The 15912-nt window shown below is 36.2% G+C and overlaps 1 protein-coding gene across 1 annotated transcript in view; it reads left to right on the top strand.

Annotated features, from left to right (window-relative positions):
- Nucleotides 1-15912, top strand: part of PDE6C (phosphodiesterase 6C) — a 31099-nt gene that overhangs the window by 13726 nt on the left and 1461 nt on the right. The window contains exons 8-21 of the mRNA XM_005144044.2: nt 552-599; nt 801-950; nt 1603-1746; nt 1830-1898; nt 4455-4601; nt 4971-5078; nt 5183-5292; nt 7381-7468; nt 9689-9789; nt 10910-11017; nt 11282-11345; nt 12362-12436; nt 12582-12665; nt 13689-13842. Coding sequence (XP_005144101.1) covers nt 552-599; nt 801-950; nt 1603-1746; nt 1830-1898; nt 4455-4601; nt 4971-5078; nt 5183-5292; nt 7381-7468; nt 9689-9789; nt 10910-11017; nt 11282-11345; nt 12362-12436; nt 12582-12665; nt 13689-13842 — 1450 coding nt within the window. The remainder of the gene's footprint in view (nt 1-551; nt 600-800; nt 951-1602; nt 1747-1829; nt 1899-4454; nt 4602-4970; nt 5079-5182; nt 5293-7380; nt 7469-9688; nt 9790-10909; nt 11018-11281; nt 11346-12361; nt 12437-12581; nt 12666-13688; nt 13843-15912) is intronic.

Here is a 15912-nt window from a genome sequence, read left to right as displayed (position 1 = left end):
GCAAAACATCAGGAAAATTTCTCTCTGATTGTGGTGACATCAGAGGAATAATACATGCATCTGATATCACTTTCCATGTGTGCCAAGTCTCACAAAAAAAAATGTCAAAATAAGAAAATCATCATATACACAGTTCTAAAATTTTCTTGCGTAGACGATATCCATGATTCAAAGTTGTGATGTATGACAGTTATTAGTAATCCTACAGCTTTCATAATAGCAGTAAGGCTAGAGCCCTTAGTACTGAGTTATTTCTTTCTATAAACTCCCATGCCATTTTAATCCTGAAGTGATTTTATTAAAATGATTGCGCCTATGTTTATGCACTATATGACATCACACATGAGGGACTTTTCTGAAAGCACTCTGGAATGATGTCTGTTAGAATATTCACATGTAATTTAATAGGGAACAGCTTTAATGTCTATAGCTAGCTAGTGTGCTCACCATTGTTAGCTTAGAGAATAAATAGACCTTTTTAAAATACCAGGCCAAGTGCTGGTGCATCTTATACTCTATTTAAACAATGCCTCCTTTTCTTCATGCTGCAGATTTGTAACATGATGAATGCCCCAGCAGATGAGTATTTCACATTTCAGGTAATTCCAGTAATGTTAAAAATAATAGATATTGTAGAAAAATATGTTAATGCTTTCCACCAATTAGTTATGCAGTTGATTACATAAATAATTACTCCTTTGCTTGTGATGAATGGGTCTCAGAGTTACATTGCCTATATCAATAGCTGTATTACTACTTTGAAAGAAATATACATATCCAGTTCTTTGGCTTTCCCACAGAAAGGACCAGTGGATGAGACTGGATGGGTTATCAAAAATGTCCTGTCATTGCCCATTGTCAACAAAAAAGAAGAAATTGTTGGAGTTGCAACATTTTACAATAGGAAAGACGGAAAACCTTTTGACGAGTATGATGAACAGATCATTGAAGTAAGCTTAATGGGATTAGAGGCTGTAAGGAGCTATGTGATGTTAATAAAAATATTATTGTAAAAAGTAGTTTTAAAATGTCTAAAAATTTTCAAATAGGCTGTATTACTGTCTAACCAAACATCTGTCTGCTTCACTATACAGTTTCCTAAGGATCAGAAATTTTCCCTTTATAAACCCAGAAATTTATGAGAGATCATTCTACTAATGACCCAAACGTCAGATATAGTTTTACTTTCAATAATTTGACTTTCTAATGATGGTCAACATCTCCTAATCAGCAGTGGGTAATCAGGTGTGCCATGTTGCTTGCCAATGGATATTGTGCCTGTGATCATGGGAGTTCCCAGAGAGCTCAGGACCGTACGTACTTGGGCAAGATGCTACGCAGCATATTCAAGTCCACTCAGCTAACTTAAGCTGCAGCAGCCTCAAAGTCCTGTGGGAATATGGGCCTTTAATTACTAGGTTGAGACAAACAGTGTTATTAAAAGCTGTCATGTGTTAACAGAACCTGTTGATGGAAGATGAAGGCCTCTAACAAGTAGAGCTATGCTTTTCAAATAGCACTACCAGAAACTGGTGTTTAAGAAAAGTACATTCAAAATTTACTGTTATGGTATTATCTCCACTTTTCTTGCCTCTGTTCCAGACTCTCACACAGTTTCTGGGGTGGTCTGTTTTAAATACTGACACTTATGACAAAATGAACAAGCTTGAAAACAGGAAAGACATTGCTCAGGAAATGCTTATGTACCAGACAAAGGCCACCCCTTCTGAAGTTGAATCTATACTGGTAAGTTTCTGTCCAGAGTCACAGAATTAAAGTAGGAAATTTGCTATGTAAAAAATTAATTTCTTACTCATTTTTATTTTTAGAAATACAAGGAGAAATTACATGTAAATAGTATAGAAGAATGTGATCAAAAGGATCTTATCAGGATTTTGGTAAGTCATTAAACTGAAAATTCTAGTGGTGTGTTTAAATCAGATAGTAATATGTCCTCATTTTAGAACAAGCTGTGTATAGCCAAATGCTGACCACAAGAACTGATTTTAGCTATCAGTTCCACAAGCTAGATGAAATTGATTTAGTAACACCTCCCCAACCTCTTTGGTTCTTCTACATGCAGACCTGTTACCTAAGGGAAACACTCAGTTCCAAATATGTGTCAACTGACTTGGCCAGTCAGAGTATATAGAAATAGCTATATGAATTAACATTTAAAATGCTTAACTTCTTTAAATATCCATGGGGACAGTGCTACACTTATAACTGAATTTATTTGATTTTGAAGGTAAAAGAATGGATCTTGATGTAAGTTCACTTTCATTCTGAATAACAGAGAACATGTAGGAGTGTCCAGTGGAACTAACCTACTTTCAGATTTATTTTCCTGCATTTCCTTCTGACAGAGAAGTCCACAGACTTCATCACGGTGACTTCACATTGATAAAACAGATTTGACCTAATCAGCTAAAACTCTGCTTCTAGTAAACAAAAAAAGAATCACTTTCTTTCTCAGACTGTGCAATCTTCTGGTTGTTTTACTATTTTAATCTAGAAAGGGAGTGTCTTTTTGAAGGAAAATCCTGTTTGTGCCCAGTTAGTGCACTTTTTTCTCATGGAGCAGTCCTCAAGCAAATGCACTGGCTTACTTTATTTGAAATAAAACTCAAAGATGTGCACCAGGAAAACACTGAATGAACTTCCACTTCTAATGGATCAAAACAGAGCTAGGCTGTAGAAAGAAGGTCAAATACACACTTGTTGATTTTCAGTACCAAGTACTTTACATATTTCCTCCTATTATACCGCATTTGCTAATGCAGACATAGACGTAGAGAAAAGATCTCACTGAACTATTTTTAGTTATGTATATGTGCATGCTGGAACACAGTGGTGTTCAGGCTTTACTGGCTCCTACAAAACCAACACTCAAACAGCTTAACAAGCGGTGAAACCAAAAAATCAAAAGGTGTGTAGCTTCACATACCTTTTACAGTAAATTTCATTTAGCTGCATGAAGAATTATAAAAATTTTTAGATAAATGTTATAAAACTGCTCTACTGGTAGAGCAACAAGTAATTATCATGGTACAGGCTCCAAATATAAAAACATAATGTTGGTATGAATTTTTAAATCTCTCAAAGCAATTAAAATGAGTTCCTTCAACATTATGGAGTTACAAATTCAAAGGTCTAATATCTTCTGCACTGCCAGGCCTACATGCAAATGCTTTATCCTATTATAAGACCTGGAATCCCAGATAGCTAATGGGATAAAGCAGGTGTTTCTAGATCTGATGATTCACAAAGTAATGGGTCTTAAAACACCACTGCTCCCGGCTTCTTTGTCCTTGACCTCAGATCAGAGCAGACATAAAGGAAAATCCTAGGGAGAAGGAAATACCTTTGGATGTTCAGCATTATTGGTTGAAACACATGCATGCTGTCAACCACCTTTTTTCTATAAAATGGAGCTCATTTAAAGACTACTATGAGGGAAGGAAGTCGCTGTGATAACACAATCTATTTTTAGCATTTTGTAAGACTTCCCTGAATTCATTCTTGCTTGGATTGGGGTGCATTCTTTAAAATATATTATCTTTCCCTAGGCTTTGAAATATACAGATGAAAAGTGTTATAGGACAGTTCACTAATATCGCTATTACCACAATGTGAATCTACATTACGCATTCAAAATAGGGAATACAGACTTCTTAACCTGTGTATCCTTGGCATTTTAGTATTTAGTGTATGCTTTATGGAGGTTATTTAGTACAAGGAATAGCTGACTTAAGCTCTGTATCTGCTCTTCAGGAGAGAAAAATCTCTGCTTGGCATCCACACAGCTTCTGGTGAAGTTTAGTACATGGGAAAAGATTATGCACTTAACATAGTCCACTACTTCTGGCATGATCTCTCATCAGTGGTCAGGATTCTTCAGAACAGACTGTTGTAAACTAAGAAAGGGAATTACTAGGACAGAATTGCCACCAGCCACCACACTAGAAAGTAAATGACATGTTTTGTTCCAGACAGGTTAGTTTTGATCACAATATTCATCACTATTCATAAGATCCAATAGGGAAGAACACATAATAACTTTGTGGAAAAGATGAACTGCGGCCTTCAGGCCATGTTAAAAGACAGAGAATCACAGAATTTTGTAACAGGAAGGAAAAATTGCAAGGCCTGAGATTTCTAAACTAAGGAAATGTTGAGATGGTCGCAACAGATATTGTTGGAATTTGGAGTAGGAAACTAACACCATCTGGTCAAGATTTTTACCTATCAATCTTGAGCAGAAAACCAGCAGTATCAAGATTGTGTTTTGTAACTTACTATACATTAGTGTGTACCAAAACCTAAGGCCTTTGAAGACACAGTAAGCATATTGTTGTTATGCAACATTTCTACTGAAGTCAGAAAAGAAAATCAAAAGTTTTTTTCTAACTGCTTTCTTGCCAGAAAAAAACATTGTGTTTTTGACTTTTCAGAAGGAAGAATTACCTGATCCAAAAGATTTAGAACTGTATGAATTCCGCTTCAGTGACTTCCCTGTTACAGAGCATGGCCTGATAACTTGTGGAATACGACTATTCTTTGAGATAAATGTTGTTGAAAAGTTCAAAGTCCCAGCTGAGGTCTGATTTATTTTTCTTGTTAATATTTATTTTAAGGTAGAAGAAAAGTAGCTGATTGTAGGTGCTTTAATATAAAAGTAGGCAAGTACTAGAATATTACCAGTATAGATATCAATCTTCCCTTCTTAATTAAACATTTACATATTTTCGTAAAGACTTAAAACTAATCCTAAAAACGTGTGAGCCATAGAAGGAATTAAGTAGTCATTTACTTTAAAAATCGCTGTTTCTATGCTTAATTCAAAAGCCATTTTAATAGAATTTTCTTATTTTTACTGTAATTTTATAATATATTCCAATAATTTTATAGCCATCCCATCACTTTGTTTCAACTAACAGTAAAGTCTTCATCATTTTTGTTCATAATAGGTCCTTACAAGATGGATGTACACAGTCAGGAAGGGTTATCGAGATATCACTTACCATAACTGGCGACATGGATTCAATGTGGGACAAACCATGTTTACTTTGCTAATGGTAATATTGCCAGTATGAACCTTACATTCATCATTTAGTTTTCCTTTCAGTTCCAGCTGGAAAATTCAAGAGCATACACACTCCAAATTGTTTTTCTTTTACAGACTGGCAAAATAAAGAAATACTATACTGATCTAGAAGCCTTTGCCATGGTTGCTGCTGCTTTCTGCCATGATATTGATCACAGAGGGACCAATAACTTGTATCAAATGAAGTAAGTGCAAATATTCACACATACAGAAACGTAGTATTTTTAATGGCAAATGAAAAACAAAACCAAAAAACCCAACCAACCAAACTATTTCAGAACTCGCAAAAATCTAGGGTATACATTTCATATTCATCCGGCATGATTAAACATTTATCCTACTGAAGATTTCTGCTTTAGAGCATTTGCCATGACAGCTGAAACACACAGACAAAATGCAAAACCAGAATCGTAGAAGAGTCTTCTGGATCTGCAATTCATTTTTAAGAGAGACGAAGGTCTAGCAATGCTTGGATTGTAGCAGAGCCTCATGCACATCAGGCTACAAAGAAATAAGAAAAGTAAATTAAAATCCTTAACTGGATTATTTTTTGTCAAGACAGGGCATAAGCACTTTTCTGAAGAGTGAATCAGGATGCAGCACAAACAAGGGGCAGTTTAAAGTGAGACAGGATTTAAGATGCATTCTTTTTCCCTGCTTTTTCTGCGGTCTGATTTGACTAGCTCAGTTGTCCGTGTCATTTCCCCCCCAGTTTACTTACTGATGTACATCCTTTCTTGAGGTGTAAGCTCCTCGTGTTCTGAAGGATTCTCAGCTAAAGAGCTTGTGCTCTGTCACTGGGTCCACATGCCGGTAAATTATGCATCATGAGGTTAAGCTTAGGTATTCATGTTCCTTTTTGTTCTGAGTAAATATTCTAAAGGATTTCTTTGTGATTCTCCCCCCTTGTTTCTGATGATATATTAATTAATAGGTGCTTGATATAAAACAGTACTAATTAATTTTGGTTGGAACTTACCTTTTTATTACAACTTTACATCATGGTGAGACCCACTCTTCTCCTGAAATGAACAATCTACCTTTAACCTTTTACATGTTCTGGTAGGGCTTGTTTCTATGTGCTAGCTGGAGAACACAGTTTTTGCTGAATGTCACAGGTACCAGAAGATTATAACTGTAATTCTCTGAGTACAGTCTCCATTAACTGTATCTCCAGAATGATTCATCTTCCCCCTCTGACCCTGGGTACACTCCTCCCACCAAAGGCATTTCAGCCTGCATGCTAGAGCAGTAGCACGAGGGGATTTTCTGATTATTCTCAGGGATTCTCCAGGTGACGTAGGAGACAGAGAATGAGATGCTGCTTCTTATTCAGCAGACTGCCTCTCATCCAAACAAGTTTAAGGGGGGATTTAAATCTTTCTACTGTGGTCTTCCCTAGCTGAAAGCCCTCTACATGAGGTCATACGCAGTAAGGCTATTTATAAAAGTTATCAGGCTTTACCACAACAGTCCTAATCACGAGTAAGAAAATACAGGTAGCATGTAGCAATCCGTCTTGGGTTATCTGAGGAACAGAGTTATTAGCCAAGGGAAGAACGCAGCAAAATACACTTCTAAACATGCAGAACCCCCTGGAGCCTACGTAGATAGGATACTTATACCGGCCTCCCACTACCATAATCTGATGCAGAATTTTCTCTTAGCCCAAAGTCAGAGAAATGCTTTTAGATCTGTGATGTCTGAACACACCTGAGCTGTCAGGATTTGTGCCATCCATAAAACGGTGATTTTGGGGGAAGGGAGGAGACCAAGGACATTAGAGAATTAAACTCCATTATACTGTTACTTCAGATTTAACTTACAGTAAATTAGAATCACAGTGGATTTGGCCATATATATTACAGAGTTCAAAAGCTGTGCCAAAGCATAAATACTAGAAGATGGAAAATGATACTTTTAAAGTATACAGAAGGTATGTAGGTTAAACAAACAGCAAAACTGAACATGCAAGATGAAACAGAGACATGTTTTAAAGAATATAAGTTTTAAGGCATCTAACCATGCCTTTGACTTTAGTGGCCACTGAACAGTCGGTGCTCTCCAATTTCCATCATTACTTAGTCACAGAGTGAAGAGTGAATGAAGACAAGCGAGTGAGGGTTATTTTGCTCTGCATCACACCAATGGTTAAGTTATATAAATTACTGAACATGAAATATTTTAAACTGAAATCTGAAAAATCTGAATCCTGAATAAAAAATATTACTTCTAATATAGAACACTATTAAGATTTGCTTCTTTTTCAACAGGTCAGCTGCTCCACTGGCAAAACTTCATGGCTCTTCCATTTTAGAAAGACATCATCTAGAGTACAGTAAAACCCTACTGCAAGATGAGGTATGTCTGCATGAACCTTTTGTTCATATCAATCAACACAAAAGATCCCATTAAGTTATGATGTTCCAAATTTCAGCATGACTTATTCATCCCTCTAGGCCCAGATTAAGAAATTATGTTAGAATTTGAAATTTAAGTAAAATTCTTATGTATTGCCCACTCTTAGACAAACCAGTAATTCCACTAGAAATAGACTTAAGATAGAAAAGCTTTTCCTCTGGGCCTCACTTCTCAGGTTCTTTCCACTTTCACAAAACAGTTGATGTTGAAACCAAAGCAGAAAATACAACACATACATGTTGTCATTAAACTGCTGCCCCTAGTTCATGAGGTCTGAGCTCAGCTGCTGGCTCCAGCAGCGAGGAACACAGGGGTAGATATGTCTATGGAAGGTCCCCTTATCCCCAGGCCAGAACCCCACACAGACCTGACTTTGTTAAGGTAGCATGAGGCTTTGCTGCAGCTCCCATTACCAGTCTTCCCTGAATCAGGCAGGTATGCTCAGCTGCCCACCCCCAGCAACTGCAGGGGTAAGGTTCCCCACCACAGTCCCCTCAGGCCCAACAAAATGGCGGCAGCGCAGCCTGCCAGGGCCCTCAGCCCCTAGAGCCAAGTTCCTGCAGTGGGGGTCAGTCATGCTTCCCCTCAGCAGTGCCTGGCTCTGTCCTGGCTACAAGGGAAGAGACTACAACTTTTTACTATGTATTTTGTGAGGAAATAGGAGGTTTAACAGGCAAGGCTTGGACACATGTGCCACTTCCATCCCACTTGTTCACAGCAGTGTGGCAGGCACCCATTTCCACCCTCTCTTTTCATTTTCTAATCCCTGTGGTGTTGCTATTTCCTGACATGAGGCCACAGAATAAATCCTTACGTTAACCAGCAGCACAATGATCATAAACCCCCAGAAGATTTATGATATAAACCACCTTTATCTTTATTGATGGCAATGTATGTTTTAAGTTTTCAAATGTGATGCCAGGGACTAACTCCTGTTCTTTGCTGGAGCAGTTGTCATGACCTCTGGAGGCTCTCAACAAAGGCATTGCCAGGCCCCATGCTCTCTCATTTATTGTCCCCTTAGTTAATGGAAGGAAATAAAACCAGAACCCTGAGGAATATACTGTGCAATGCTCTAATTCCCTTTGCCTGACGGCGAGGACATTGCACTTACTATTCTAGATCCCTAATACCCCTGCAGGCAATTGTGCCAACCCAAGCTAACAGGAGTAAAAGGTTCCTACCGTTGTCCTGGGTTCAGCAGTAGTAGTAATTTTTTCTCCTTCTTGGTAGCTGGTGCAGTGCTGTGTTTTGACTTTTGGGCTGGAAACGGTTGCTGATAGCATGTATGTTTTGAGTTACTGCTCAAATGTTTGGTTTGTCCAAGGCCTTTTCTGAGCTCATGCTCTGCTAGGAAGGAGAGACAGGACATCTGACCCAGGCTAGCCAAAGAGGTATTCCATACCATAGCACATCATACCCAGGATGTAACCGACAGTTACCCGGAAGGGCTGGGAGCTCTAGGGGTTGGAGGAGGTATTGGTCGGTGCTCAGTCGGGCAGGGTGGGGTGAGTTATGGGTCGGTGGCTGGTGAGGTGTTGTATTCTCTTCACTTGCTATTTGCTTTATCATTATTATCTGTAGTAGTAGTAGCAGTAGTGATTTATGTTATACCTTAGCTATTAAACTGTTCTTAACCCGTGGGGGCTACATTCTTTGGATTCACCTTCCTAACTCTCCAGGAGCTGGGGGGAGCAAGAGGGTGAGTGACTGAGCTGTGCGATTTGGGTTTAAACCACGACAACCATGAAGCTTTAAAAAGTCTAGGGAAAAAAATCTGGGTTTATGGAATATGAACTGTCACGAAATTATGAAGAACTGCCACTTCTTTACTAATTATGTGGAATACAGGTGGTTTCCTTGGTTTTAATTTGTATATGGCAATAGCAGGACTTACATCTGTATGAGACACTGGGGATTTATTTATTTGTGCAGCCTCTGGGGGCTGCATCTTAGATCCACCTACTGATCATAGAGGTTATTTAGCCGTTTATTAGCTGTGAATAAGGGCCATCTTTAACAATCAACTGATTTTTCATTTGTAGCATTTTTTCACTTAGGGAATGCAGTTGGCCAATTTTGTTACACTATTCCATGAGACAACTAGGACAAACCAAAGACAGCATTATATAATGAATTGGTAAATTTTCCATCTTGCAGAGTTTAAACATCTTCCAGAACCTGAATAAACGTCAGTTTGAAACTGTTCTACACTTATTTGAAGTTGCAATAATAGCAACTGACTTGGCTTTGTATTTCAAGTAAGTACGAAATTCTGTATAACTTCCTACTTAAAAAAAGTCAGTCCTATAGAATTTATAAATGTGGTCCTTACTTATTTATACATTGAGTACAGAGCTATATTTAAAATTGTTAGTAAGTCTAATTCTAGTAAAAAACTAAGATATTCTTAGATTCATTATAAGTGTTAAAACTAGAGAACGCATAAATGTATATACTAAGTATACATTTAGAAGGTCATTCAAATATGCTTTTAGTCACAGCAAACACTGTATTTCACAAGTGTGGATTCTGTAGCTTAACTGTGCATGTGTGATATTTAGCATACCACAGTACAATTACTCATACTAAAGAGGAGTACGCTTATGAGATGGAAATTAAGATGCTGGTTTAAAAACAAAACTGCAGACAGCAACTGATCCCAGTGCTAAAGATGCTAAAACCTCCAAATATCAAATCATCCATCCTATTCCTAAATTACTGACTTAAAGTTCTTTTATAATGGGTATTTTCCTTAAAGGTATTTGGAGCATTTTGGCTTGGTCCAATTGTCTTATGACTAAGACATTTGAAACACACGAGACAGGAAACAATTCAGTAAGTTATTCAACAACAGTTATTCAATTTTAATGGAGAGTAATTCCATTATTTAATTAATTCTAAATGCAAGTCAGAAGATCTATTAAGCAATAGCAATACACATCTATGTTTTTGAAAGTTCTTCTCAGGTCTTAGCACTTCTTCAGATTTTTGAGGTGAGGGAGTGGAAGAACATTTATTAATATTTGCTTCACTTTTCCCACTTCATTACGTTACAGGAAGTAACAAACATGTAATACTAAAAAAATACAAATGTCAACTCAAATAGTTTAATATGAAGAATTAGGAAATTAGTAATTTGTTCCTTCATCATGAGTTCTGACACAATACTTTACATGTTAGTGGTATACAGCAAAATCTAAATGTGCTAGGTTACCCAAAAAATTTGAGTTCAACTGCATGAATGTGTCACTTTGATACCGCTGTTATGAGGATGCTACTTTGGAAAAGCATAAGTATCAGGAATATGGTTTTCTACTTCCATTTTAAATGCAGGAACTTTTGTTCTCTAATATATGTTTTATTGGTATGTTTTAATAGGAAAAGAACTATGTTTCAAAAGATTGTGGATGCAATTGAAAAAATGGAAACAGAAGAGGAAGCAATTAAATATATATCTATTGACCCTACCAAAAAAGAAGTCATCATGTAGGTGGTTAATATTTTACTCTTCATTCAATCAGTTATCTAGACCTGATTTCAAAAGAATTTTGGCATTTAAACATGTACAACAAGACCTGGTGTTATTGTCCAATGATGAGCATAGCAATGATTTTAAATTAGAAATAGATCTCAGAATGCGCAAAAGGTGCATCCATCTGCATTTCAGGTATGTAAATTCCTTAAAAAAATCTAGACCTTTCTTTTCTTCTATTATCATCCTAACTACACTCTTGTTCTATGTTTTCAAAGGGCTATGATGATGACTGGATGTGATCTGTCTGCAATAACCAAGCCTTGGGAAGTGCAAAGTAAGGTAGGTAATTCTGGAACAACCGGGACTGCGTTTCCATCTATTTTATTGCCTATTTGGTGCATAACCATAAAAAAAATTATTATCAGCTGATATTTAGTATCTATATTCAACTGTGCTTCTAGAAAACAACCTCTTTTTCTGTCACTGAGAGTGTAAGGATTCCATGATGGCCTATCCCCAACCACTTTACAGTTCTTCCACTCTTCTCTACTTGTCCTTCAGCTAAAACTGGCATCCTTGATTCTGTCAGCTGTCTAGCTACCCTTAAATATCACCCAACTATTTTTGTGCTAGCCAACTTTTGCTATTTTCCAGATATTTTTAAGGTACAGATTTACCAACAGTACGATTTGAATTGTGTCTATTCTGTAGGTCTTGGTGCCTTTGCAAAGCAGCTTAAACATGCTAAAATTAAATTCTGTAATACAGTGTGACACTGCTTTGTACATGAGTACTTCAAGTACTTCAGCACTAACCATCACCACACTCATCACTCAGCCTTACAGGAATAGGTTTTAATAATGCATAATGAAAATACAACTCTAAGATGCTTGTGAGGCCTTCTAAACAATGCATATTACAAGTACTAGAAGACTCTTACGTTGTCAATATTGTCTTGTTTCTGTTAACAATGATCTATCATATACTCAGCATGCACCATAATATCGACAGAGATAATCTCCTGGAAAAAGCCTTAAGTACACCAGAGGGTATCTGTAATTCTTGAAAGAAATGCTTGACTATCTCTACAGGAATTAAACAGTGGAATCATATTGTGCTTGAGCAAAATTCACTCTTTCTGGGGAACTTTTTAAACTACTCAGAAATAACACAGCTAGCAAGAAATTGGTTCTCTCTTTGTGGAAGGGAAGCTGGTAGTAATAGTTAAGTAGTAAAAAGTAATACACCAGTTCTCAGTCAACATTTTCACATTTTCTGAAAAGTTTGTCTCTTTTATTTATTAATTTATATGTCCTGCTTTCTGCTGACACTTCCACTGAATTCTGATTTTTCAGGTTGCCCTCATGGTTGCAAATGAATTCTGGGAGCAAGGTGACCTGGAACGAACTGTGCTACAGCAACAACCAATTGTAAGGACTAAATAATTTAACTGTATTAAGCAACATTAACTGCTATTATAACACTGATTAGATAATAGGCCACATTGCTTACTAGATCATTAAAACAAAAAAGCATGATAACTATGTAACCTAAATTACAACTATTCCATTCTAGCCAATGATGGACAGAAACAAAGGAGATGAACTTCCTAAGCTCCAAGTTGGTTTCATAGATTTTGTGTGTACATTTGTGTACAAGGTAAGAATAGATATATTTATTTTTTTTTCCCATTGCAGCAGTTCTGATGGCACAGTTAGTGACAAACTGTTACACTTGAAAAACTCCAGACAGGAGCAGGACTTTTGGTCACAGGGTAAACGACTATCACAACCACCACAATATTTCAGTCTTTTGTTACAAAGAAGAATTGCTCCCACAAATCAAATTCAAGAGATGTGAAGCAAATGCATAAAAAGTGAATACCTCAGTGAAACTTAAGGGCACTGAGGTTTTGTTACTACTTTGAAAGACTGAGTTAGAAAGCCCAGTCTGATTCTTCACAGTCCCATTTAATCTAAGTATGCAACATATAGATGGTTACAGAAAGCTGTTAATGGCACAGCAAAGGGAATTTGAAACCTGTAATATTGTGGAAAACCAGATACTCTGTATGATCTGTAAGGCACTGAAATGCCAACATTATTAATTCCTGACTAGCTTTTAGTATTATCCCAAAACATCACACAGAAAAGTGACATGTTATACTTTAATATCTTCAGATACATCTTCACCTGCTTGGAATCTGCTATAGGATACTAGATATTTTTTATATCCTGATAATAAAATATCATGCATCATAGTTATAGTTGTATTGTATGTTTCAGACTATCAAATGTGGGATTAGGGAAGATACTAAAATGTGTAGTGTGTAATTCAGATCCTTCTATGTACACAACAGGGCATTATCCTCCCAACATGGTATTTCCAATAATAGGCCACCATGCATGGAAAGAACATACTTTCAAATGTGCACCAGCTGGTACTCACACTATTTCTTTCATAATTTTTCTCTTCTACAAAAACACCACTACCAGAGATAGAACAAGTGCTTGGAAAAAGCTAAATAAAATAAAATCAGTTAATCTAGCATATATACTGAATTAGATTTAAGAAAGAAAACTAAATGTTCTTTCTGCAAAGCAGCAGTATTTTAAAAATCCAGACTTTACAAACTGTCAGTGTTACATGTTTCTAATTTACTAATTTAAATTGTTTGTACAGGAATTCTCAAGGTTTCACAAGGAAATTACACCTATGTTTGATGGTCTTCAAAACAACAGGGTTGAATGGAAAACACGAGCTGATGAATATGAAGAGAAGATGAAGGTCATTGAGGAACAAAAGAAAAAGGAAGAAGAAGCAGCTGCAAAAAAAGGTTAAGTAGCTTCTAATGTTTTCATTTATATATATTTGTAAGGCATTCAACATATTCTCTTTCAAATTTACACATGTAGTGCACTTGTGCAATATTCTGTTAAACTTTATACTAATAGCATGCAAGTTCTGAATTGGACAATTAGCTTTACCTTTACATGGAAGAGGAGTAACCTTTAAAGATCATACAAATCCAGTACACTGATCTCATTTTACAAACTGCAGAATTACAGAAAATAGGACCATCACAAGAGTGAAGGGAATGTAAATTTTGTAAATTTTTTTAAGACTTATAGCTGAATGCAATTAAAAACTTATTTATGAACGCTGCAATCACCTGAAATACTACATATTTATAAATTCTGTGTGGCATCAGCCCCAAATATATTCAACTGCTTATAAGTTGAAAAGCGTAAGGAAAAGAGTTGGCAATGGACAGTGTTCATTTGTAGCATTAAAAATCAATGCAAACCCCAAGCTCTCTTCCAAATTTAAGATAAAGCTTTTGGCTCTAGTTCCCTACATGCAGTTTCTTGGCTGAAATACACTCTCTCATATTACAAATTTAACACTGATCTTCCTAAGATAGCTCAAGTCCTAAAATTTAAAATATGGCTCTGGGTAAGATAACCTAGAAAAGAAACTGATTTTATAGGAAGTGAGAACCTATCACTCAAGTGTAAGAGTGAAGTCAGTCAGTTATTTTTATTCTGTATTTCATGTGGAAGAGCAAGTCAACAGCTCTGCCAATCAGCTAAGACGACTGAAAAAAGTTCAGAGATTAAAACAAAACCTCATGGGTTTACTACAGTATGATTTATTGTCAGCTAGTTTGAAGAAAAATTAGTTTAAGTGTGTGTTTCATATCTTTAAAACATAAATGAGTACTGAATAATTTGTTAATCAGTGTGCGGAATAGGTGAGTATTTTTCACACTTCATACAAAAACAAGGCTACTCAAGGCCACCCATCAATTTAATGTCAGTGTGAAGTGGAACTAGAGAGTTATTAACTCCTAAAATAAATTACAGTAGGCTAAAATTAAAAAAAAAAAGTTGTTGCAAAGTGGTTACAGTAATTTTTAGTTATATAATTTAATCAAAGTAGATTTTCAAAGAAGATTAATAAAAAGAGTCAAATACTGTAATAAATTTACAAGCAGTATTTTGGCCTGCTTACACTGTGATATGACTTACAGACACTTTCACAGAAATTATGCCCACCCCATTGTCTCCCAAACTTATTTTTAAAGACTTTTTTTTTTTTGCAATTAACCATATAATCTTATTTATTTAAGCTTAGTTTATTGCTGAGAACTAGCTGGTTGTGAATATGAACAAAGTACTCCTTCTTTACACTGGAATCTAAGCATCTGAATTTCACAGAAATACCAGCAAAACAAAACATAAAACACCTGGGACCTACACATAAACCTCTTTATACATTTGCTTCTTGGCAAAAAAAATATAGTTACTAAAGTCAGATCCTATAAGCTTCTTGAATTAAAATTAAATTCTACAGTTAGGAGAGTCAGATATTTCTACTCTCACTTCAAGTCAGGATCATCTTACAACACTGGTATTTTGGAATCACTTAGACATTGACTTAAGAAGTATTTTCCCACAAGGAACCTTACACAGCCAAGCACTGACAGACTGCCTTGTAGGAGCTAAGGATCTGGCCTCTGCATATTATAAATGGTATCGCAAAATGTAAGTGAATTATTTTGAATCTTTTTAAACATGCACTGGAGTGAGTGAGGCCATGCACATCTGTGAAGAACAGATCTGACACTGTCAAATCAAGGCCATGTAAATATATGGGTTTGTTAAGTCAGTTCATACAAACAGTAATTTGAGACAGGCTGAACCACAGTGGTTTCTCTAGATCAGACTGACCTGGCTATTCTTAGCCATTCAGTAGACAGAAAACAAAATAAACATAATTGCTGAACCACTACAGTGGAAAGTTCAGAACAAAAACTAAAACAGAATACAGTATTAAACTAAGAAAATAAAATATGTAGTTAGTAACATAGTGTTGATTATATCCACAAATTACAGAGGGTAGG

This window comes from Melopsittacus undulatus, chromosome 4 (assembly GCF_012275295.1).
Source record: "Melopsittacus undulatus isolate bMelUnd1 chromosome 4, bMelUnd1.mat.Z, whole genome shotgun sequence".
NCBI classification, from domain to species: domain Eukaryota; kingdom Metazoa; phylum Chordata; class Aves; order Psittaciformes; family Psittaculidae; genus Melopsittacus; species Melopsittacus undulatus.
The sequence above is the reverse complement of the archived record's forward strand: the minus strand, read 5'-3'. Positions and strand labels throughout refer to the sequence as shown.